Source organism: Colius striatus, chromosome 7 (genome assembly GCF_028858725.1).
Source record: "Colius striatus isolate bColStr4 chromosome 7, bColStr4.1.hap1, whole genome shotgun sequence".
NCBI lineage: Eukaryota > Metazoa > Chordata > Aves > Coliiformes > Coliidae > Colius > Colius striatus.
Window position 1 is genome coordinate 26,158,192 of NC_084765.1, and position 26,712 is coordinate 26,184,903.

At 36.7% G+C, this 26,712-nt stretch overlaps 1 protein-coding gene across 1 annotated transcript in view; it reads right to left on the reverse strand.

Moving 5' to 3' along the window:
- Positions 1–26,712, reverse strand: part of TRPM1 (transient receptor potential cation channel subfamily M member 1) — an 85,329-nt gene that overhangs the window by 17,078 nt on the left and 41,539 nt on the right. The window contains exons 2-17 of the mRNA XM_061999113.1: positions 24,132–24,211; positions 23,153–23,348; positions 21,761–21,974; positions 19,913–20,037; positions 19,126–19,297; positions 16,486–16,660; positions 14,383–14,506; positions 11,682–11,754; positions 10,697–10,797; positions 9,576–9,749; positions 8,334–8,468; positions 7,379–7,429; positions 5,672–5,812; positions 4,439–4,468; positions 1,663–1,952; positions 886–1,114 (exon numbers count right to left, since the gene is read on the reverse strand). Of these exons, the coding sequence (XP_061855097.1) occupies positions 886–1,114; positions 1,663–1,952; positions 4,439–4,468; positions 5,672–5,812; positions 7,379–7,429; positions 8,334–8,468; positions 9,576–9,749; positions 10,697–10,797; positions 11,682–11,754; positions 14,383–14,506; positions 16,486–16,660; positions 19,126–19,297; positions 19,913–20,037; positions 21,761–21,974; positions 23,153–23,348; positions 24,132–24,211 (2,310 nt within the window). The remainder of the gene's footprint in view (positions 1–885; positions 1,115–1,662; positions 1,953–4,438; positions 4,469–5,671; positions 5,813–7,378; positions 7,430–8,333; positions 8,469–9,575; positions 9,750–10,696; positions 10,798–11,681; positions 11,755–14,382; positions 14,507–16,485; positions 16,661–19,125; positions 19,298–19,912; positions 20,038–21,760; positions 21,975–23,152; positions 23,349–24,131; positions 24,212–26,712) is intronic.

Here is a 26,712-nt window from a genome sequence, read left to right on the forward strand (position 1 = left end):
ATTAATCCTCTGGAGAAAAGAAAGGAAATAAATAAACAGATTTAGACAGCACCGTGATGCGGAAATAAATTTCAAATGATAGAGAAAATGCAATGATGTGTCAGCAAGCTTGAAAGTATGACATGGGAAGACATGCACAGCACTTGATCAGTAATGGGAGATTTAAGGAAATAAGGACATGAGACTGAAGGCACCATCATGATAGGCCTCCATATGGGTGACAGCTACTACGTAATGTAACAAAACGTAACGTAAGGTAACATGGAAATGATTATATTCACATCAAACCACACATAAGCACTGCTCTGCTTCCTTAATGTTGGGTCACTTAATGTTTCTCTTTTGCGCCAGTTTCCTCACATTACTTGGGTTTTTTCCCAAAAATTGGGAAATACAGAAATCAGTGAGACAATATCATCAAATCACAGAAGATGGAAATAAAAATCACAGTTTCACCCAACACAACTGCACGGATTTCACTCTTTTTGACACAGAATCTTGACAATATTAAGCAATGTAAGAAGAATGTGTTCTAACATCTTGTTAATTTTCTCTCTATCTCCATTGTGTAGGACTCTAATGGAGATCTTTTTGCTTGTATCCAACTACTTTTTAATTAAAGGTGTATGTTTTCAATGAATGGATCTCATCACTGAAAGCCACAACTACACTCTCAGATTCCAGTCATCGTAAGCCTTTTGTGGATTTGTATTTTCCTTTGTCATGGGCTAATGTTACTGAATTTGGAAAGAAAAAAAAAGCTTAAAAATAAGTACATTCTTAAAACATTGTTAATTAGTAAGCCATGTTCTATGAATATGCTATGTATAAAGTAACATTAGGTAACAAGCTACAACTTTGAAAACAACTGCAGACCAGGAATACCTTAAGGCCGGGGTTTTTCCGCATGCGTAGTCGCCCCATCCACATATCTGTTAAGAGCATCTGGCTGCATGTGTGAGCAATGAAGTCCCTGTGTTTAGCTGCCACAGCCAATTTCAGGCAAGTAGAATTACTCCAGTTTTTCAGTTCATAGGTCAGTAGTTTCATGGCAATCTGCTCATCATGTTTATAGGACTGATCCAAGAGTTCAACTGCCAGCTGGCCAAAATCTCTAGAAAAATGCAAGTCCAGTGAAGTTTGATTTAGAAATTAATATTTTCTTACACTAGGAGTTTTAATTCCATTCACAGCGGGTCATATTTTCCCATACACATGAACAATGACAAGAACAACTGAGTCTCAAACTTAATTTGGGAGAGTCTGTGAAAATTGCAGACAAATTTTTAGTGACCAAAGAAGGACTGGAGCTTAGAGGGATAACATCTTACAGCCAGATATATCACCAGATACCCCTTCATTTATGTGAGTAAATCCTGCAAATAACTTTGTGAAATAAAACTGTCTGGTTTTACAGAGAGAGAAGCTGCAGATAGAATGTATTCTGTCAAAAAAAAAAAAAAGCAAATCTTCTCCTTGCTACTGTTGCCTGAGTCTGAGGCCATATTTTAGCTTGTTTACTGTTGATAAATCAGCTCTGAATGGCATTCTGTGAACCTACATTCTAGAAATCAATTATACTGGACTAAAAGTAAGGCTTCTCAGGAAGTCAGATAAACCCCTATATCAAGTAGAAATAAATTCTGCTCTGCATCTACTAACTTTGAGTTGTTGTCCAGATCCTGAGAGATGTCATCCACCAGCTCACTCTCAGAAGACTCATGGGCCATAGACTTGTACAGTTTACAGGCCACAAGTGCCTTGGCCATGGTTTCTTCCCCTCGCTGCCAAAGGAAGAGTGCCATCTTTTGCCGTTTCATCAGCACAGCCCATACCATCAGTTCATGAAAGGGATACTGAAAGCGACTGACTTCTGGGTCATCCACATCAATATCGATCTCCTCCTCCTTTTTCTTCTTCTTCTTTTTCCCTTTGGTGGGAGGCTCATCATCCTGGGAAGAATAGAAGTGTTCCCATCAGTTTTTAACAGCTTTATGAACAATGACACCATGCACAGAACACGTATTCAGAGGACACATTCATAGTTAATGTTCTAATTTGTTTTTGCTGTTTGCTCCAATGACTGCCAATAGCAGCAGCACTATGAAGGACATGTGACAGAGCATGCACTGGGCCAGCACACACAGCCTAGTATTCTATTCAGAGATTCACTTTGTGCACACTGAATGAGAAGTTACTCATCTTGGACAAATACAGTAGAACCCTATTGTACCGAAGGCATCACTTTATACTGCATTGGAAGTAGATCTCTACCACATGTGTAATAGCTCAAGTTGATTTGCAATTGGTATTTAATTAATTCCTCTTCAGTGTCAATGGAGCTTTAACAAATCTGAATTCACTTTGAATAGGTTCCACTGGAATTTCTGATTTGATATATCTGCATCTATTCCTGAAGAATAGTGCTACATATCTTACAGATATTAAAGCAGTTTTCAGACTGACATGCAGGTGGAAAGAGTGGTAACATGCAAATGGAAAAGACAGGCAGATAGCATCCTTAAGAACCACAAGATACTAAAGGGAGTCTTCACCTTTGAATAATCAATCTCCTCTTATGTATGCAGTGCAAACGGAAGGTATAAGTATCCCATTTCTTAAAGGGATAGGGAGGATAGGCCATTACTACAGGAACCAACATGGAAGTAACTGAAGGGAAGGACTGACAATGAAGCAGGATCCTGAAGGGAAAAAAAGCCATGATTGGGAAAATTAGGGTTTAAATCATGTGGGAAGAACATTGCATATATAGGTGTAGACAGAGCTCATTATCATTGTAGACCTAATTCAAATCTCAGAAGTGGATTGCAAGTAAAAGCAATTATAATTCTACAAAATTAATTCCCATTCAAGAAGATAACTCTTCAGCTTGACAATTAAGTATGCATTTCTCTTCCAGCAGTTTTAAGAACTGCAAGTGGTGACCTCTGTCTCTTATGGAAAATTCAGGAGCCATTAATTGCATACTCATGAACAATGCATTGAGCATCTCTGAAGCACAGCACATAGAGTGTTGAATGGAGGGCCAAAAACTAGGTACTTATTATACTACAAAAATCAAATCAAACCAAAACCCCAGGTAAAAAAGAGTAATCTAATCTGATGTTTTTTAGAGCTGCTAACACTGGAAATGAAAAAAAAACCCAAACATGTTGAGCACCATCAATTTACTGATCACTTCATTGAAAAAATGTCAATTTTTCTTTTCACTTGTTCTTTCTTTTGGAAGAATGGGGTGAACTACACCCACTGTCAAGTGGAAAGAACACTTGAGTTTGTGCCACATAAACCATTTCTTGCTGAAAGAAACAGGAAAGTCAAAATGTGCTTTTGAAAAGCACTAAGCAACCTATGTGTGATTAAAAAATCCTAATGCTGATTAAAAAGAGCCACAGCTCTGAGGGGCTGAGCTTTTGGCCTTTATAGAGTCATAGTCATAGAATGGCAGGGGTTGGAAGGGACCTCTAAAGATCATCTAGTCCAACCCCCCTGCTCAAGCATGTCCACCTAGACCAAGTCACTCAGGAACACGTCTTTGGTCATCAGAAAATAGGAAAGTCGTCAGGGAGATTAAAAATAACATGGACTTTCTCTGTAAAGAAGAATGCTGCTTATTTGCTTTGGGAAATAGGGGCTTTTGTGTGTAAGTATGGTTCACATCAAATGTAACACAAGCAACATGTACATGTACTGAGTTTGAATACTATCACAGCATTAACAAAAGCATACTTCTGAGAGGAATGCACCTAGCCCCTGTGTAAATCCTTTCCTAGTCTGTATTAATACCTTTTCAGAAACAAAAGCAACTACCTTCAAAATAGGGAGGTTTTAGGCACTATCCCAGATGTAATTCTGATCAATTCAAAATTTCTGCAGACACACCAGGAATTGAGGAAGGGATTGGCCTCAAAATCTGTATCGGCTTCATCATTTACAAAGCATGGTGCCAGCCTTGTAGCAAGGATGTTTTACAGTAGAGGACAGCATCCAACATGTCAGACCACCTTGTTTTTTCACCCAGTTTAATGTTTTCTCCATGATAAAACCTCATTTGAGCACAAATTGTTACTTCACGGTTAAAGGGGATTTGACTATAAGTAGCACTGCCGGATCACATTCTGTTTTCAACATCACCAATGTTCACATCTGAATGACTAAATCTACAATGCATTCCAACATGGAATGTGTTATTACACAATAGTGCTCAAAAGTGCCTGAAGACTACTGAGCAAAGTTTTAAGCATCTCTCAAGATTATATATAAAAAAAGAAGAGTATTTCATAGCCTGTTTGCAAAATGGAAGGTCTTGTCTAGTTGAAATTTACTTTAAGTCATAGTAATAGTGAAAAAGCTAAGAGCAAGAGCTGTTCTGAGAAATCAACAATAAAAACAGTATTTTACAATAAATGCAACTTACCTCCATCCCTAGTAGTTTAAGAGCTTTTGGCTGAATATTAAAAACAGAAAAGAAAGTCAGTTAGATGGGAGGGAAAATTCAAAGACCAAACATTATCAAGGAAAAACACATTTTCATTTATAAATATACAGTATTTACTATTAAACTTAATAGTATAAATAATTGTACCAATAATTATACAATTAATCTCCCTTCTTAAATATGTTTTCAGGGAAACAATGGGTTAAAGATTATTTTCCATCCACACTCAAGTGAAATACTTTGATTCAAATGGAAGAGTTGAATGAATTGTTCAATAATATACTGCTTTGAGAATTAAAATCACTACTCACAATAGCTCAAAAATAACATTGCTTCTTAGCACACACAGGGTAAAAATACCCACAGGAAACATAAAAAAAGATAATAAATCTTTAAGCCTCTCACAGTTTCTCATTTAAAAGATCCCTCTTTTCTACTGTGAAGTCACCAAGGTTTATTTGTTTGTTCCACTAAGCAGTACTACACCATAGATGTACCATGTGTCAGCTACAGAACACTTGGGCTTTGAGTGGTCTTCTGATCATTTGTGGGGCTAGTTTCCTAGTGTGTGGCCTAGCGGGTGGCTTTTTGTAATTAGGCTTAGGAATCTTCACTTGATCTTCAGAAATGAATCAAATAAATAAAATAATGAAGAAAATTATTCTATTTGCTTAGAACAGACTTTCTAACAAAGCAAGGGCCATGCTCGATAGTATTTTCATGACTATGAAATGCTTTACTGAGATTGTAGTGGCTTCTGTGGGACAAGATTTATGCTCAAAGCAGTTCTTTGCAAGACTTCTATGACAGGTTCATAGATCTGTATTCAGATTAAACTCTCTGCCTTACTGAAGTTACAGCTATTACTGCTTATAATTACTTAATAGCCCTGGCTTGACCCATGCAGTTTACTGTTGTAAGGGGGCTACAGCTTCAAGAAGAAATAAGTAAATATGCAATCACCAGAGTTAGAAATGCTTGGATTGTAAACTAGTGAAACGAGAGAATTCATTTTCAGATCAATGTATTCACCAGCTTTTGGGTCCTAACATACATGTTTTATAGGTTCTTATATAACTTCACTACTTTCAACTTTGGTCATGCAGCATTTCTTTAGAATTTAACATGTAGTGTTTCACAAAGACAAAAGAACAGAGTATTACTTATTTTTCATCAGCATGATTGCTAAATCCAGAATGAACTCATTCTTACCCTCTTTGGTCCAAATAAATTATTATAAAGAGTCCGGAAACTTTTTCGAGTATAGTTGCAGCGATAAGCTCCACCCATGAGATATTCAAGCACAAGACCAATGTCTATGAGGCTGATATGATAATCTGGTGGAAGATTTCCCTACCAAAAAATAATAATAGAAAACCAAAAATAAGCATTTAGGATAAGAAAACGTAACATACATTAAATTGCCTGGCTAGACATATCATGTTACATTTAAATTGGCACACAGGTATTATTACATACAGCCACTGGTTTCAGTCACTGAATATTTGGACAGAATTAATTATAACTGAGTCACATAATGAACAGTTTTTGGGGTCCAGATTTTACTTTTTTTGTTATTAGCTGTGTTCACAATTGAGGACAAGTTTTCTTTTGATTTACTCATATACTAAGTCAGTGTCTGTATAAGCCTGAGTTGTTTGCAAGGGTAACACTGATGGAAATTAAACCACTTTGTACTGATTATCATTAGTCCAGTACAAAAGCATGACTTAATTTCGTGGTGAATATCAGGCACACTTTATATTTTATTGAAACTTATATTTAATCATAATGTTATCTAGAGACACTACAATGTAAAACAAGATTTAGATTAATGTGCAGCTCAGAATTAAAGAAAAAGGTAGACTATAATTTCCACTGTTAATTAAAAACTGGACAGTGGTATTGACTCTGCCAGAACCACAGGCTGAAAATTGTGCCTCATTGTTCAAGCTACATCCTAGAACAATAACTGATTCTACAGCATCACTGTGCAGTTGCTATGCTGAAGCAACTATAACCTAAGCAAACACGTCACCTCCATGTTAACCCAACCGAATCCCCGAGACTGCCGCTGAATGAGTGAGCCATGCAAATGCAATGACAAAGAGGAGAGACAGACAGAAAGCAGAATGCAAGAGAGTATTAGTAACAATCAAAAAGACAAACACTGAATGAGAGAAATGTTTAACTATGAAACAGATCAAGATGAATTACACATTACCTAGTACTACATAATTCCTACATCTAAGCTTCCCAGGAACAAATGGGAGTTTTCCGTGCAAAAAGGAATAGAGGCTAGTTCATGCAGTTGAATTTTACTGAATAAAAACTCCAAAACTTCAAAGACAGCAGATACAATAATAAATCTTACAATGGCCTTATTCACATACAGTGAACAAATTTACATGTAATAAAAACAAATGAGTAACAAATTTAGAATGTGTAGCACGGAGAAACAGAACAGATTTCCTGGGTAGAAGTAGGATTGATGTGGGAAAAATAACTGAAAAATACAGAAGGAAAAAAACCAAACATAAGGGAACAAATTCAGTGCTCATGAGTGAGGATTCCAGTTAGCCTAGCACGTCTTTCCTTCCACTCCTCCTTTGTCATGCTGCATTGTGAGCTTCTTGTAGAAAAGAAACAGTATCAACCTAAATCTCAAATGATATACTACACTACTAGGAGACTAACTTTCCTCTCCGTAGTTTTTACATGACTAGCAGTGCAGTACAGCCATAACCAGCTTAGACTGATAGCTTACACTGTCACACAAAGTAATTTAATTTTCTTTTTCTTAACAGCCTCTACCTAATTTCAAATGTCTGCTTTCCCCCATGCTACGCTTGCTTTTACTGCTGACTCACATCGTTAATGTAATCATGCAAATGTAATGCTGCTCTTAGTTAAGCTTACCTTTTTCACATCTCTGACTAGCAAATGCAGTGTATTTGGTGGACCCAATCTCTGAAACAAAAATCATTCATGGCCCATTAGAGCTTCAATTCTTCAGATTTTTTGCAAACACAAAGGTAATGAATGATCTTGCACTGTAAGCAGAACTTTAGGCAACCATGTGCCCCCACACTCTGCAGGGGTGAAAAGAAGGAACTGGGCTACAATGACAAACACACTCCTATGTGTAATCTCTGTTTTTATAATCCTTTATATGGTGATTCAATTCACATCAGTTTATGGTATTGTCTGAATCTGTACTTGCTACAAGGACTATAAAAGGACTGGAGGACTAGACTGAGGTTAAATGTTGTATGTGTGCTGCCGTAGACCACCTGCCACTGAAATTATGGGAAGCAAAACTGTCTAAGAATAGTTTTGTTCCTGATGAATTTGCTGTGGGTTGGGGAGAATTTGAATAAGAATGCATGATATTTGGTTTTGAGAAAAACATTTTGCCTTCTGGGCCACCAGGATAAATGATACTGCAACATGCTAAGAATAAAAGTTGTCATGTAAGTACTTTGCCAGACTTACAGGCTTCTTTCAATAAGTAGACATACATGACAAGTAATTGAGATTAAAAGTAAGTGACCATTACTGTCTGTTTTTAAATTAGTTCTTTAAGTGTTCTGAATGAGCATTTTAAAGACATCATTACATTTATATAACAAACTGCAAAAGCTTCTGCAAGCTGCTGTAGGCTTATTAATTAGGAACATGTATATGTAGAGAACAATACAACACTGTATATAGTAGCAATGGCTCCCTTTACTGCTATCCAGCACTTGTGTATTGTCAGGGCTTAGAGCTTTTTCGAAAAACAACTATATTTCATAAGGAGAAGAAGAAAAAGGACATCTCTGTTAAATACAGTAACAAAAGTATCATAGGGCACTGTATTATTTCTGCTCACAGTATTATAAAGTTCTTCCAGTCGAGGAATAGTGAGGAAGTGCTGCATATTCACTCCATTCTCAATAAGTAGTTTCACAAAGTCCACTCGATCCAGAACCAGTGCATCCAACATAGCCTGCTCTAGGGAATTCACCTGAATGGCAGAATGGATAACGTGAGACTGAGCACAGAAGACTTGCTTGGCCAACTAGTACAAACATGTTCATTACTTAGGATATCTCCAAGTTCCCAAGTTGATTATATTAATATATTAATCAATTATATAATAATATACAGCATTAATCAGTTAATTATTAATATCTAGATCAGTATATTAATCTGTAAGTGAAAAGGATTTGAGAAAATGACATTTCACCCATGCACAAATCAATACAGATGGCAGAGCTTTACAACGAGGACCTGAGTGAGAGCAGAGCAGTGAAAGAAACTTTTAGCATTAACAACTGTAGCTTTCAAACATTTTATTTAACACTTTTTACTAAATCGGGTATAACATGCTTGACACATTATGTGAAAAGAGATTTACTTGTTCAATATGATAAGATCATATCAAAACTTAAGCAAAACACACTCTATATGTTTAAGAAGACATTGACACAATTTATCCTGATAACTCACATATGTATTATCCACTCAAAATAGTACCTCAGAGAAAAGTCAATGTACAATGCCAAAAGACTCAAATCATTTGGGAAGAGGCACTACCTCTTCCTTCACCAACTTAGCTTAGCCTTTAGAAAATGTCAATCAGGAAGTCTAATGAGTCTTCTCTTAATATAATGTAATGATTTAGAATGCAGTAGGAGAGATAAAAACCCCTTGAGCAGCAATCCCCTTGAACTTTAGTCCAGACAACAGAACAACCTAACCTATTACAGCTGAAAAGAACTTAGAAGTTGAGATGTTTGCACTGCCTTCACTGGATAAATAACATGCATAAGGAAGGATGATGATGTTCAGTGGAGTTTATTTTCTTCTGACAAGTGCAGGGAAGATGCAGCAGATAAGCATTGACTTGTACTGTTGTGGTATGGCTACATTTGGAACACACGGGATGACAAAGGGATTCCTGTCTCAAAGACTGAATGACATCCCTGCAGAATCTACTGTTGCTCTTGTGAAAATGTGTAAATGAGCATTTTATAGAATGGAAATGTGTATTTTCCTTCTGTCTTTGTTTGCCAGCATAGGAAAAAAGACAAGTTCTTCGACAGTTTTAATACAAATACTTTCATCTTACCCAGTTCAGGAGTTCAAGCTTTCTTGGGTCTGTTTCTTCTTCTGGCTCTTCTTTTCCTTTTCCTCCCTTTTTCTTTCCTTTTCCCTTCCCTCTGGCTGCTTTAGTCGGAGCTGCAGGAGATTTCTTTTCCTTTTCGGGAGCTGTACCATCAGGAGCTGTAAGGCTTCCTAAAGGCTGTGTTTAATGATGCATTAGCAGTTCAAAAAATCTAATAGATCATACAGTGACTATTTAATTTAATACACTCCTATCAAACTTGCTCCCCAGTCACTACTTCTCACATGGAGTCAACTAAAAATTTTAATTTCCTTAAGCATAAGGACCTTTTTGCATAGCTACTGCTTTATCCTGTTACTTTCAATGAGGTCAACACCACTGAAAGTCAAAGTAGTGAAGCAGGTAGGCTGTGGAGGATTTCTCTTGCAAAACATAATCAATGTGAGAAGACTGGAAAGAGACACTATTCAATTTTGTAATACTTTGTTTCTTTGCTCTCGATGAAAGCAACAGTTACCAAAATAAATAGCAACGTGCAGGAGAAGGAGCTGGACAGAAAGAACTTAGCAAGATGCCAAATAGCATCCATTAATCCAAACAGAGATGTTCACAGCTGTTAATGAAGTGAGCAACTCGATTCCTCCTAAGCCGCTCTGTGAACTTCCTTGCTGTATAGGTAGCTGGGGACCTTGCCAGCTGCTAGCAGGTGTCAATGACACAGACAGTCAGATGTCTGAGTGATCCTAGTGCATCACAAAAGTTCACTGGGAGTGACCAGGACTGCTACTGTGTAGCTGTATATAAGGCCACAGATTGTTTCCAGTAAATGTGTGTGGGTACTTGTTCCTTTCAAATTCCACAAGGAATCTTAAACAGGCTTATTTTTCTGCTTGTCATAAAATTGCTTTTCTTTCTTTCACAGAGTTTAAATTATTGCCAAATGTTTGCAGATGACAGTATAAGGAAGTTTCAAAACAGAGAGGTCACTCTCAATTAATGAGATATCCTACATGAGTTTGGCATAAACCAGAATTCAGTACTGCCAACAAAATCCAAGGTGTGAATATTCCATCATTTATTTTAAATAGCTAAGAAACAATATGACTAGGAAAACTTTGTCTTACTGGCCAATGGTGTCCAAAGACAAAGATTTGGCTACGTGCAATGTCTACACGATTCCAGGCCAAAGCCAAGCTGAGCTGGTCTGGAGCAGATGCATTGGTACCTAAAGAGAAACATGTACATGTTCAGTATTTCATGCATGATAAAACAAGGTTGGACAATCTTCTGTAGTTCCCTTCTCCAAGAACTAGAAAACAGCAAGCTTGACTCCATATTATTCTACCACAAAGATGAGGGATCCATCAAATCAACTTGTAGCATCTTCCATTTAACAACATAATCCTAATTTCAAAAAGATTAAACAGATTCTCTCCCTTTTTCCTTAAAGTTCCTGTATTGACTTTATATTTTTATACTGAAGACAGATATTCAAGTGTTCAGAAAGATTCCTTCTCTCAGCTCCTCTGGCTGATGCTATAGATACGAGTGTGATGATTCCTCTCTATTTCTTAGCTTTGGGGACTCCAGTGATTCCATATTGAGCCCCTATCAACTACTATAGACCTGCAGATAGAAAACAGTTGCTTCAGGAAACATAACAAACTCCAAATATGGAACTGATCCTAAATTTTGCCTTAAGGCCTAAAAAAGAGCACAATCTGAGATTTGGGAAAATCCCAATAGTCTTTTAATCCTCATACTTTTAAAAATAACCTTATTAATGTACAGTAGAACTTCCAACTCACAGCACAGACTAGTCTGAAAACAATCTTTATGGCTTTGAATACCAAGTGACATGCAATAACGTGTTGAAATATCAGTAATATAGTTGTTGGCTTTCAAGAGAGGAAGTCCACACAAAACTTTCTGTCTAGATTCAATACCTCCAGCTAATCCGAACCTTAAGACAAGCATGTTCATGTTAGTTGTTAGAATGCTAGCGTGTAAATCAAAGACTTAAATATGAAGAGTCAACCTCAGGCAGCATACAGGACTATCTTCTTAGGATCAGTTTGTGCATCCTTCCTAATCGTGTGCAAAACCCACCTTTGAGGAGAGCAGTCAAAATAGACATCTCAATATCCTGTTGCCCTTCAGACCCCATGCGGAACACGGTAATCTAAAGGATACCATAAAACCAAACACACGAAATTACAACACATGAACAAGAAAGACTAAACATGTAGATAGAATATATAGATAGATAGAATAGATATATAGATAGATATATAGATAGAATATATAGCAGAACAGTGAAGCTTTATTATTTTCTATGACTTGAGGTTTTTGAAAAAGTAAAGTTCCACCAAATTTTTCTTTGACATTTATTTTTCACAAAGGCATTTAATTAAACTCTTTCAAGAAAGTTATCCTAAAATATCCCTGCATTGGTAAATGTGCCAAGCTTGATGAAATTCTACACCCAATCCATGAATTTTGAAAATTGTTGACAAAACTGCCAAATTGCTTCCTGACAGTTCTATTACTCTCCCATAGCAATGAAAGTGCCAGCTTGGAAATGAAATGGTAATTACTTGAGATAAATACATTAATTTTACTGATAGTAACAGTAAAATATATTAGTTGCAGGACATGCTACATATTTACAACCATAAATGCAGAATCAACTAATGAAGAGAAACAATTGTTTTCAGTCACTTTTGCTTAGATGAGTCCATTACAATTCACTGGTTTTAAAAACAGTAACTCATAAAAAGCTTAGCCATTGAACTACATATTAAAAAATTACTTATTCCAAAGCAGAATAACCAAATATTCTGTCTTAAATTAATACTGAATGCAGACTAAAAAGAAATTCTTCACTTTCCAACATCAACTCTTCACAGCATATGCTAGCATTAAGTTCTGGGAATAGCAGTTTTCTCAACAAGTATAATAGATTTTACATGGATGCAAAGACATGTGATATTAGAAGAGAGAAGAACTAAAGGAAGAGTTTTATTTATTAACAAGAAAGTGGGAAAAATTATCAGCAAACGCAAATCATAAGTGTGCTCAGGCTGCACAGTCAGTGTCTGCATTTTGCTGAGGAAATCAGAACTGCTGTGATGCTCATTTTCAGTTTGAAGCACTTTGACTAAGGCAGCTGCGGGCTCTTTTCTCAGTCAATTCTAGGAAGACTGACCCTCTCACAGCCAGCTTATGACAATCATTCTCATTATCAATGTGATTTCTGATGAAGGCATTTGTATAGAACTAATCTTGGCACCATACAAATGTAAATAAATCAAAAGTACATTTACATTAATCAGAAAATCCAAAGACTTCACATTTGGAGCTCCTAAGTAAGATTTTATACAATCAATTGTGCATACTAGTAATACTTGTGAATATGTAAGAAAAAAAGCTTGAGGGAGTGTTTTTTTGATTGTAGTACAGAGTTACATTACTAGAAAACAGAGCATTTGTGAAGAATGTGGAGAATATAAAATAATAATAACTGTAACAAATGCTACATTCAGTTTATTGTTTATTAACATTTTGAGAAAAAACTTTCACATCATCTATTGGAGGCAGTATTAAACTTGGGAAGACTAGTTTAGCATTTGTCTCCAGGCTGACCACAGACAGAAAGTGTGGACTCTGGAAATAAAACACAATTTTGAAGGAACATGAACCACTATTTTCCTAAGAACTTATAAAAAATTCCCTCTATTCTCAGACACACGAGAAAAGTTTCATCTGTCATTCAAATAGTTTATAGCTGCTCCCATTATAGGTGTCACTGCCTTAATGATAAAATTAGACCCTTGAAGAATGAAAATGTTGGACATTTCACTCTTAAATTCAATAGCAGTTTGATCACCTGATTTTCTACACAGTCTGAGGAGAAGGCTGTGGTAGTTTTCTCTTATTTCTAATAGAAATATGAAACTTTAGCAAAAAGATAAAAATATCAGCCACTTCAATTCTAGCTGTGAACAAAAAACCCACAAAATATCCATCAGACTGTTCATCTGCTGTTAAAACAGTTGCTTAGGATTTGTATGAAAGAATGAAAGAGAACTACACCAGGACTCAGGGAAGGATCATATCTTGAAAAATTCACTAAGAAAATTAGCCAAACACTCAAAGATTTACTTTGCCTTCAAAGGAAGTGAACACAATTTCAAGACATTGTTCACAGACAACAGATGTGAGCATTAAAGATTTTATTTTCCTGAACACACTTGTCTCTGCAACTTGGATATGGCAGGAGCCAGGAACCCGAGTGGTACAGTACACAGAGCAGGCCTGCAACAAGCCAGGAGCAAGCAAGGATGGGATCTTCAAGAACACTTAATGTTTCCATTTCTTTTGGAAGACCTGAATAGCCCATTTTACTGGAATGAAAGGCTGTTAAAAAGTATATCAGAAGATCAAAATTCTGCTGATGCACTCTGAATGCTTATTGCTCCTAGAAACTCTTTCTTCAATTACCTTTCCTCTACTTTCCATAGTTGACCCTACTTTCAGGGAATTTATCTCAGAGTCTTAGTCTGCCTTGCAGATGTCTGTGAAAAAAGATTCCCAACAACTTACATGGGAGAAGAATCTGAAATTGGTTTTAAAGGCTTTTCAGAAGACAAAATCCCTTCCTTGGCCTATGCTTATGAGGAATGATTGTGTATGTTTACGTAGCTATAAGGAAAGAAAAATGGATAAACTGTAACCCTGGAAGAATAGCACTTGAAAGTACTTTTGTAAAGTTTGGTCACAGAAATTAGCTCTGTCAAACTACACTTACAAGTTCTTTTTTTTTCATGCACTCCATAAGGATCACAAACAGCTGGTGAGCTTGATTCCTGTTGTAGTTAAAGGTTTTCTGGATAGTCACTAGAAGCTGGTCTCTAAGGGATTCACTTATTATCCTAAATGAAAAATGAGACATAAAAGACAACATCGCCAGAATTAATATATATTCAGAAGGACTGCTGTTTGAGAAACAACTTTTCATCCACCAGTGCAATAATTTCATTTTGAAAAGAAACAGAAACATGCAGCATCTTTGCATTCAGTACAGATAATGAGATAATGAAGAGTTATCAAGAAGCAGAGGATTCATATCCTGGTTGGCTCTTATGCATCACAGTACTTCAGCATTGATTTAAAAACTGGCAGGGAACGTGAACTATCCCATCATCCTGGAATATAATGCAGGTAGCTCTTACTCCTATTATATACTATTTCATTAAGAAATAGCCTTTAGAATTTCATCAGTACACTTTATAGCATTGCTACTTCTACCTCTAAATTTTACAAGGCCCTTTGCATATAGCCAAAAACCACAACAAAAAACCCCACACTGCTGATATGTCACCTTGATTATCCCGTTTTAAATTGTTGTTGTGTCTGAAACCTCATAATGCCCAACTGAGAATCAAACAAAACAAAAGATGATTGGAGAAATTAAATTGAAAACGTTCTAGAGAAGTCCAAAATGCTGGATCTCTCAAAGAGATCTGAAACTGAGCCCTCCAATCTTCATCCATTTCCTAGTAAAACACATATATTTTCAGATGATGGCAAATATTACCAGCAAGCATTCAAAGCAGTGAGACAGCTGAGCCTGTGAAGTGCAGTAAAAACCAGAGTTCATTGGGAGAAAATTATTCTTTTAGATAGCAGGACTGACAAGCAATTGTCATTACAGACCTGCCTTACCAGAGGAACACATTTATTGCATAAAAATTATTGGAAAGGAAAATTTGACACTCTATCGTATGCACTGGGAAAGTCACGCAGTGAGCAAACAGACTGATCCTGAAAGCTCTTTCAATTACCTATGAGCTGATAGGAAGAATGAATGAGAAAGGAAAAAAATCCCAAATGTAATACATACACACATAAAAAAAATCCAACATCAGAGCTGCTCTCCCAATTCAGTAAATAACATCTGCCCTGCTAGACAATGTCACTTATCTACTCAATATTTAACCCAACCTAAGCTCCAACTTCAGTCAAGGAAATAGGCTGTCTCTTCAGTGCAAGACAGGTAGGCCATACCCTAATCAAGGTAATATACTAGGGTTTTGCCTGAGTCTGTCTACTATAAAAAAAATCCTGATATTCACAATGACTATGGAGAATATCTGTTACTTGAGTATTCCACTGGGAGGATTTTTCAGGACAGATCTTTCACTTTGCAGGGCAGATGAAGTTTATGCTGCTCTTATAGGCTGCGTATGTTTAAATTAACCATATTTGCTATTAATTAAAGAGGTAGACAGCCAATCGTAAAAATAACAGACTCTAGAAAACTCTGAGTTAGGAGTGACTTTTATAGATCCATTTGGGCAATAACAGGAGGATTGTGGAGCAGAATGCTCCAGACAACATCTTTCCCTCTGTTCATGGCATTAGGCAGCATTGCCCTGAAGAAACATCACAGATACAAAAAATAGCAAGAGAATGGAAGGAAGTTCAACATTTTTTCAGTTGGTCTGGCACTCTTGCAGAATGAAAATCATTCACACGACACATCGGAATCAGGTAGTACTAATTTTGCAAATACATGCACTAATTGACCTCAGCCCTAGCCTGAGAAAAAGAAATTATTGGAAACCACTTGTTTCTTGCTTCTAACATGCCCAACCCAGTATCAAGTATAGTACAGCTAACTTTTATGGAGATTTTATGACAGTGTGCTGCACCTAGAACAAGCTGATTTGAATGGGCCATCAAATACATACCAAGTGGTGACAATTTCTACTCATTAACACTAGAGTCAAGATCAAACATGATTTTTTTCCATGCTAGAACACTAACAGTAGAACACTGTAGACATTGTATAGTCCTACATAGTCCCTCTGAGCAAGACACAGCTTTGGTGAAGATCTCAAAATCTTACCCTCCTTCTTCTGAATACTTGTGTGCAAATGAGAGAATATCAGATGCTCGTCCACTACCATCACATATCACGACAGGGAGAGGGGGTTCTTCTCGTAGGCACTCTAAAACAATGGAGATCACGTTGGGACCCCCTTCCACTATGAGCCCAACTACAGGAACACCTTGTCCCAGTCCTGCAAAAAGCCAGAACAACAGAAACAAACAAACAAACAATCATTAAAACTTAAGTTTAAGAGGCTGAAATATTATAAATGGATGTGATTTCTGCATCACAGCATTAACTCAAACTAGAGCAGTTAGGAAAAGTGATGGCCATTTCATGGCCAACACCGGGAAAAATGTCTATATGCTAGTTCACAGCCCCAAAAGGAAAAGATTAAGATGTCTCTCAGCCCTTGCTTTTGCATCATCTCCATACTGATCGTTTATTCATTCAGTGCTGGTAAACTGTAATCTCTTTCAACCGACACCATGTACAGACAAAATAGCTAACATGATTCTCTTATTACTTCATTAGGTTCACTGTTACTTGGATGGCTCCAAGTTAGAGTGTCTGTGAGGCTTTAACTCTTCATTGGTTACATATAGGAAGTCTTCAGTAAGATGACATATATCTATGTTTTCTCCTAAGATAAAAAAATATGAAATTAGTGTCTTTATCATGAGGCTGAAATGGCTGGCCGATGGAAGAGACGACAGCTGAGCATCCCTTTGCTGTCCCTGCCTCACTGTGATCTCCAGGCATAGGATGACAAAGGGAAGCCCACAGGTCACATGGTCTCAGTAGCCTTGGTCACAAGATACTTGGGTAAAAAAAGGACAAAACATTACCTGAAGGCTGACTATCCCACTACCACTTGAATTCAGTTCTTAATCTGTAAAACGACCAGTGCTTTATAAAAAAGATGCAAAGTTTTTGTAAGGCTGAGAATGTGTGAAAGGATTCGTATTTTCAACCTTCATTCCTCTCTGAAGAACAGGAACACCATGCACAATAACAGCAGAAGCTTCCTGAAATCCTCCTGTCAGTATATCCCAGCTCTGACAAGGAGTCACAGAGCATGGGCCAACCTGTGTGTTCTTGAAATCCTTAGTGATTCCTGCCGAGATTTCCAGAGGAGGTGCCTGTGTTTGAAGTGATTAAAAAGAAACAAAACAACTCCCTGTATGTTGTTACTATAGAAGGTGTACTGCAGCCCTTCACAGAACTCTTAATTCCTATGTGTATTCCCAACTCTGGCCACTTCATGATAAAAATCACCAAACACTACTTAAATCAGAACCAATATCGCAGCCCCAGTATCATTTAAAGAAATGATACAGAACATCTTGCCTCTGGGCCCTGACCTCCTTATCTTCCAAGACAGTGCTCTCTTTTACAAAAATGTTCCAAATGTTCCAACTCTCCCAGCACTTCTGCAGAAGACAAATATGAAAACTGCATAGCCAACCAACGTTAGCTATTCCTACTGTCTGTGGGCCACAGGGCACTACACTGTCTCCCCACTCCAAGGCCAGGGACATTGTTTTGGGGAGTTGAGTTTCTTAAGCTTACCACAGGCAGAAAGCAGTACTTAAAGACTTGTCATCACGTTTAGATACCTTGTGGCTGATCTCTAACTGCGCCTAGCACTCTATCCCATTTTTTCTGCTCTACCCATGAGAATATGTAAACTCTATTGGAAACTTTTGTAGTGTTCAACGCAATTGTCATTCTGAATGTTTGTTTTTAGCTTACATGGGCCTATACAGGTTGCAATGGCATTTGTAAGAAGCTGGAAAAATAGAAACAATGTGTATTCTCCAGTTGCTCCTTAATGAAATGTAGGTTGAAAGACTATTAACTTTTTTTTTTTACCATCTGTATATTTCCTGCTGTAGGTTTTCTTAAAAAAAGTTGTTGAAAAAACAGAGCTACTAACATCTTTTTTGTTTAATCTTTTAAAATATCTTTTTTTTCTACAAAAATGTTAATGAAAAAATGCCTTTTAAAAAAATGATTTTCTAAGTAATGACAAAAAGAATTCTAGAAAGTTGTTTTAGAGAGGCTGTAACAACTGGTAGAAATTTTTAGAACTGCACAGAACTCTAACTATGAAAGCACTAATGTAAAATTATCATGATAATGGCTCCATTAAAAATTAAAATCCCAGATCAGTTTATTTGGATGATCAAAGATTTTAATGGCAATATTTCAAATGAAACATATTTATATAAAAGAGAAAATAAAATGTTACATGAATATTTGGAATCAGAAAGCACTGAGCTGCATGGGATTCCAGTAAATAGGAACTGTACAAGGTCATTCGGTGTATTTACTAATGCTTATGAATTCTAGCTAGAAGTACATAAATTCTTTACATTTCCCTTTCTATAAATTTGTACTGCTTTGTAGCTTTTCCTCGCTATTATTTGTGTACTTTGCTTCCTCCTTTTATGCAGTCCTTGCTGTGCTGTTAGATATGGACTCTTTCACCACTTATCAGACAGTATATAGTTCAGTCACACAGTCCTGATCAAATTCCTGCCAGAAAGAGCTGGAAGAAGCATTTAATTTCAATACCTTGAAGTACTTCAAACCACTCTTCCCTCCCTTCCTTTAAGATGTTATACTTACAGTTTGACCCTTTTTACTTACGTGTGTTAATTTTCTGGAGGGAAATGTGTTTTTCCAACTGACGTCGTAACTTTACTTCAGCACCGTATTTACCTAGCGTACCATTGTCTGCCAGAATGAAGTGGGTATGGGAACTGTTGAGCACAGAGAGCTTACTTAGAGGGTTTGACATTGTTTGGTAAACCCGTGTTACCTGTGTGTCAAAGCATAGATGCACCTAGATTAGAACTAAGAACAGTGAGATTTCCCCACACCGCCCAACAGAAGCACATGCTTTATAAGGAAGCAAATCAATCAGACTTATAACCAAAAATGAAGAATTAGAAATGGAGCTTTCTTTTACATTCAAAACTTGAACTCTCCACAGCAGTATTTTCCTTGGAAGATGAGTTACATGGTGCACTTTACTACACATTCCCCTAAGCTCATTAATGTACTCTCCTTGATCACATACTGTGTTACACAATCCTCTTACTGCCTTAGAAAATACATTCTCATTTGGAGTTCATAGTAATTAATATGCCACGGCAGAGTATTCATCTAAAATAAATGCCAGTCTTGTACACATAAAGGCCCTTACATGAGTTACAGAAATCTTGGCATGCCACATTGAAGTTAGCACGGAGTAACTACTATTGAGGCCATACATGACAACTTGATAAATATAAACAACAGCTTTTTTGTTCAATTTCAGTTCTTAGGCATGTTATAGAAACAGCAAAAGTATTAGGATTCCAAAAAGATGAACAGAGTATTTTGTTACATAGCTGACATTGCTAATCACACAGGAGTTTCCTTAAAGACTTACATCTTTTCCTATCAGATCTTCCTTGTTTTCTACAATGCCCCAAGGTGCAATTCCTATGGCACATATTCGTCCTCTGGATTTGGAAGAATGATCTTTCAAGGCATCTCCCACATGACGAATGACACCTATAGGTACAATTATTTTATTTCAATCTTGGCACTTTTGAGAGTTGACTAAAGAACAGAATTTTCTTCTTGTGTCTCACAGAGCTACCTATTTTTCTGGATTGCTTCCACAACAAAACCCATACCTCTATAATAGAACATGCAGTGCAGACAAACCCATGCTTTTATTGTGTAGTATTTGGGTGCACCTTTCCAATTCCTTTCTCCAAATTCAATAAACTCTTTGAAAGACTTGGTTATTTATCACAGTATAATCTGTATCACTGTCTTGAATTATATTATTAATTGTATACAATGTTAAAGACATATGGAATGCTGTCACTGAGATCTAAGCAAGCAAAAACTCCCAATCCTATAGTTATACAAGAAATACTTTTTCACTTAAAAAATATTTTCAGAAGCAATTGCCACCTTCCTTTAAAAACATTAGACATTTTTGTGGTAAAATGAAAGTCAAAGGAATTGTTTTCTGAGAAAAAAAACCCCTTGCTATAAAGATTTATTTCAGCTACATATCTTTTAATAGAAACATTATAAAAATTTCCACCTGAATGTTTTTGGAAGATCACTAAGAATTGATATTAACATAAATGAAATTAATTAGAAAGCAAATAGTCTTAAAATGCAACAATATATAGGGAATCATTAAAACAGCTATTTTTTAACATCTTTCAAATTTTGGACATTGTATCAAACACTGTTTCTTTTTGTCAGAACCCAGGAACAGTGCCAAAAACCTCCTGGTGTAGCTACATGGAGTTGCTGTACAACTGATATTTTAAATGTGGTCAAAATGGAACACAGAAACATAAAACTGGTTTAGGTGGCCAGAAGACTGAAGGAAAATGCAAACAGATTGCAATGCCTTCAAGCAGAGACATTTACAACTGACTTTGTGGTTTTGTTTCATGATTGCAGTAATTCATTTAAGAGCTAATACCTTATATAATTAGAAGGCAGTGTGTGCATGTGTGGTGGTGGGTGATCCTGTGTGGAGACAATGACCTGGGGACATGGTATTTAAGATGGACTATAAATTGAGCACTAACTCCCAGAGAGATCACACAGCCTCAAGACTACTCAGTCCTTGGGTGCATGAACATTCATCAAATGGATGCAGAAAGGTTGTTTTACTTCAGTGATTAAAAGCTTAATCAAGCACTGTCTCAAAAATTGCAGTGTCCAAAATTCAAGAAGCTGTTAAAAAACTAGATGGAGCTCAAAGCAGAGGTTTGTTAATGACTGAAGGGCTGGAAAACAGGCTCATTGTAAGAGTTTTATAGAACTCAGCCAGCATGGTTTGAAAAAAACACTGCGTGTAAAAACATGCTCAGGAAATATACCTTTAGTAACTGAAAGATCTTTGTACAAAAAAACCAGTAATGAACTAAAGCTAGGCAAAGTTGGAGTAAATTTTTTAACTACAAGGATAACCAATCACTGAAAGAAATGTATTATAACTGGTGGTAGATTCCTTGCTACTGAAACCAAGGATGAAAATGTTTTCAGTGGAAACACCAAGCAATGCAAATCGATACTGACCCAGGAAAATCTTACTGTCTGGGCTGGGTAGCAGTTTAACACAAATTATTATAATGGTCCTTTTTTTATCTAGTGAGTGAGAACTTGTTCATGGAGACTCAAATCTTCTGCCTGTGGGAAAGATTAGTGAATGAACATCACTGAATTCCTGAGTACACTAAAAGTGCTGGTAATTGCTTACCTGTACTAACACCTCCAGTGAAAATCCAAGCTCCCGTGGTCATGGCAGCTTTTATCAGACCTTTCCCAAATACTTGCTTTAATTTAGGTTGCATTTCAAAGTTCTGTAGGCCACCATGGACAGAGATTAAGAGTTTAGGTAGTTCTAGTTGCCAATCTTTCACCATGAGATGCAGCAGAGAGTCTGGTTTAGTGTCATACGACACACGGATATACTGCAAAGAGCAACGTGCAATATTATCACTCCATCTGCTCTGTAAATTGTTGCTTGAGCAAACAACGGTTATATTAAGCCATCTTCCATCTTGAACAAAGAGGTTTACAATTTCTAAGTAGCATATTAAGTTTCTCTACTGCTTATGACTAGAAAAAACAGGTTGAAACCTTTCAGTTTGCTACTGAGAATTTACCATTCATTTCATGAATTTTAAAAGCACCACCTTCCTCTCTACATCTGCAAAACTGACTGCAGACAAATGATCCTAAACTAGTATTTCAAATCTGCATTGTTGGAAGCCATCTATTTAAAATGATTGGAAGCTATTTTGTATTGTTCCTAAAACCTCTGTTTTGACTACCAAAAAGAAGCATGACCTTCATAAGAAAAAAGAGGTTTGTGTTATATTTTATCCCCTTCACTGTTGATGTACATATTTCTGCCTCCAAAGCAATGATTTGCATTCTTTTCAGTTTGATTCCACCATTGTAATTTATTTTCAAACTACTACGCTATCAAAGAAAACTATGAACTAAACTAGTGTTTATTTCTGTTTTAAAAGCAAACATATCATCACCAATCTCTCCCACACATTTTGGACAAGTTTTTGCAGGCTGGTTATCTTGAGTGGCAGTCTCGGCAGGCAGATTATGAAGCAAATGGGCAAAGAAACAATTCTAGGTTTGGATTTGTTCAGAAGAGAAGCAAACCAAGGTTTTTTTGCAGAAGCTTTACTTCCTGATAATTCTACTGCTATGAAAACTCAACAATCCATTTTCCAGCTCTCTCAGGCCTCTGTCTTTCATGAAGACAAGATTTCTATTTTTATTAGACTTCAAACTTTATAGAAGAATCTGTATCCATACTGGGTTATTTGGCCCAAAAGTCTAACACAAACAAATTTTGGGCATGCAGCTGCCTCCTTAATTAATATTTACTGATGGTAATTTCAATGAAACTGTTTCATCAAGACAATATAAGGTACTTCCTAAGTAGGTAGTATATTTTTCTTTCATTTTCTCTTTCTTTGTCTTTTTGAGCATCCTGTCCCCACCTTTCTGAGACAGCAGAGAGACCTCCTTTGATTTCAATAGATTATACACTGAATGAGCTGGAATCCTGACATATCTAGTTAACATACCAGATGAATACCTTAGAGTAGCCAATGTTCCTTACCATGGCCTTATTTGAGTGTCCTCCTCCCTGGAATTCAAGGTTTCCATAGGCATCAGTTGGGTATGTTTGTGTGTGTTTACTGACAGACCATTTATCTGGCTGAGCTTCCACTTGCTTTGTTTCTTCTCCATTTTTATTAGCTGTTATACTTGGAGGTGGTGGAATATGTTGGTTAATGAGCTGACCACAGCAGCACCTGTAAGTTAGAATTTGATGAGACTTTGATTATGGTATCTTCAATGTTGGATGGCGATTTTAAAAAAAAAACCCCAAACCACTGGAAATTAGATTTTCAACTGACATTGTCATGCTCTGCATGACTCACAGAAACACTTCTTCTAGGTCCTATCTGTTGTATTTGCATGTACACATATGCCAGGATTAACAGCCCACAACTATTTCTCAACAAGCAGACAAAAACTTTCACTTCACTTCTGTCAGACACCAGAAAGTTGCTCCAGCCTGAAGGATGGGGAAGGAGGAAGAATGCAGAACAGAAGCAGTGACCATCTGTTTCTTACTCACAGATAGCACGTGACAAACTGTTATGCTCTCCATACAAGATGGATCACAATTTAGCTAGCCCACACAGTAGCAGTAATAGTAATATTTGGACTAAGAATTCCAGTCCTCCATGTTGTATTGCTCTTGCTAGCATCTTGCTTCACAGTGAACATTACAGCACCCTTGCTTTCAGAATTTGGTATGAATTTATGCTCTGGTTTGCAGAGCTAAGAACTAAAACTCACTGCCTCTCCTGCTGCCCAGCCTTGAGTGACACATCTACCTCTGAGTGACACATCCCATGGCTTTGTACGGATTTAACTGCTTAACAAGTCTTGCACTTTTGTTCTCCTGTCATCTCTCTTTAAGGACAGTGAGTAAACTGTGTCTGTTTCACATGTCTAACGCCAAACCACGTCCAGTTTCTTCAGTATTCACCTTTTCTGTCAGCCAAAACAAAAAATTGAAAACTTACCTGGTAATGTCTTTGTTGTTGGCAATTATATAGATACATTCTCTTTTTGAAAAGGTCTTCTCTATCCAAGCCTTTTGACCCTTAAAATGGAGAGGAAAAAAAAAAAAACGGATGAAATATTTCTGAGTGGCAGACATAGTAACATTTGCCTTCTACTTTCAGCTACTGTTTTTAAGAACAAGCACTCAATTAATTAATCACTTTTAAATACCAGATACTTTTACTCATGAAGCAAGTAGGTGACATGAACTTTCCACGACTTGGATAAAATTCAGAACTCAAAAGTGTGCAAAAGCTGTTGTGTGCAAAAATGCTGGTCTTGAAGTTACAATATTTATCTGAAGGTCTACAAAAAAATGCAGCTTCCTATTTTAGTAAACAGTAAATGAACTCAAACTATTTCAGAAAAAATCATAAATGATTACATAAACAGATTAATAGTATTTACTCCAAACAATACTTTAGTATTGTTCTTTGCATGTAGAAATTGCCTCCTAAAAACTCTCCCTGATTGATTAACAATCTCCTAAAAATATTTTTTTTCCTGCTGTAAATCAAGTTCTGCTCATTCCTAAGGCATCTTACTCGTAACAAGATGAGAAGGCATTCCTTAAATTGAAAGAACATTTGCCAGGCATGATGTATCTGTGAAACAGGAGGAGGAAAACAACCCTGAAGAAAAAAACCAATTCTATTGGTCTATTATCCTGTGTTTGCAAATCAGAAATTACACCAATCTCACAGTCATTTTAGAAAGAGTGATGTATAGGCAATTTCGAGCAAAATCACAGATCTGTGCAATGTGGTTGAAGTGTCATCCAGTTGAATTTGGGAACATTGAGTGAGTGATTTCATAAATGGCTGCAGGCCAAAGTTTCCCATACCTTTTTATTTGCAGACCCCAGACCTTCTCTGTCCCTGCAACCATCAACAAGGCAAAGTATCATCGTGATTGCGATAATATACTGCATTTCATGGTGGATTTTAAAAAGTTATTTCAAAAGCAGCCTTTTGGTTTTAAGGAAATGAAAAAAGTTAAAAACCACTCAGATTTTGATGACACTGATAACTTTGCCTTGCTGGTAAAAGCTATTTCCTCTGAGTTTGAATGAGGGAACTGTGTCTTAATTCATTTTTCAAGTAGCAAGCGAATGTTGTATGTTTTGCTTTAATTTCCTCTGTGGAAGTGAAATTAAATTTTTGCAGAAACAAAAGCTAAAAATGACACAAGAACTTTCAGGATGCCTTCAACAACAACAACAACAAGAGCCTTTCTTAAAGAGAAAAACAGTAACCTTGCTGATTTCCTGACAAGAAAGTCAACTGCAGATTTTTGTTGGATGAAGCTCTGTCAGCCTGTTTGGTAATAGCCTTGAGACTGGACTAGCTCCCTAAGTACTGCACAGCCTACAGCATGATGAATGGAAGGTGTGGTAGTTCATCCTTTTCTCTCGTGTGAGGCAAGAGCTGCCTCTGAAGTTCCTTTGTTTGTTGACTTGTTAGTTCCTGTCTGGTTTCTTCATTTCCTCCATTAAGTCTGAAAGAATAAAAGACTACTTAAAGTTCTCTCATTGCAAATAATTGCAAATAAATTGCAAACTCATACTTTTATACTTCATGAAAAAACTCTCCATAATCTGCCCAGGTATGTAAACGTTTGCCTCATGCAGGTGCCTCTGAGCCAGAATGCCTCCACAGTCTGTGATGTGGGAGATCCTGCACTTGTGCTCTCCACTGTGATATACTTACTGATTCACTAAGGCAGAACCACCTCATTTCATTTGGAAAGGAGCTATTTCAGAGCTCATAGGACCATGGGGCGACAAGGAGTTAAGAACTCATCCAATGAAACTTCATGTACCTTAAAATGTTACTTGCTTCCTGAATGACAAGCATACATTTCAGGCATCTAGCATAAAAAGCTTGATTATGACTAAATTTTGAGGGAAGAGAGCATTAAATTTAATATCCAAAGGCCATATGATTTGGTCAGCTTTCCTGTCTTGACTCCATATATTCCTTCTTCAAATGAACCTAAAAAGCCTTTGATCCCCAAAATACCGAAAAGGTTATTTCTGTATCTTTTCTCGCAAGACTTTTACAAGATGACATGATTTAGCAACACCATTACTAGACTCAGAGCTCAGAAAATGCTTTAGTTTTATAGCATTAGTCTAGTTATTCAGGTGTAGTTCTAGAAGACAACAAAAGAAAACGGGGAGACAGGGATATTCATGAGGTTCTGTGATATGCAGAGGTAGGTGATTTCATTAAACAAATGCCGTTAACCTGTTCAGAAGCACAATTTGCTAGTTTACAGGTACTTAGGCTGTTCAAAATATTCAGAGAGCCAAAAATAGTCTGATTGGAATTACACTAGTTTTTAAAAATTAATCCAAAACCACAGTGTCAGAATTTACTGCAGTTTTATAACTGTCTAATGTTACTTGTGCTTATACATATCATAGTAATTTATGACATTTAAGGTTATAAAATGAGCTTAATAGGAACCTGTTACAGAGGTGACATAATTTATCTACCTTTAAAATGATATATTGTACTTTTTAATTAATCCTGGTTT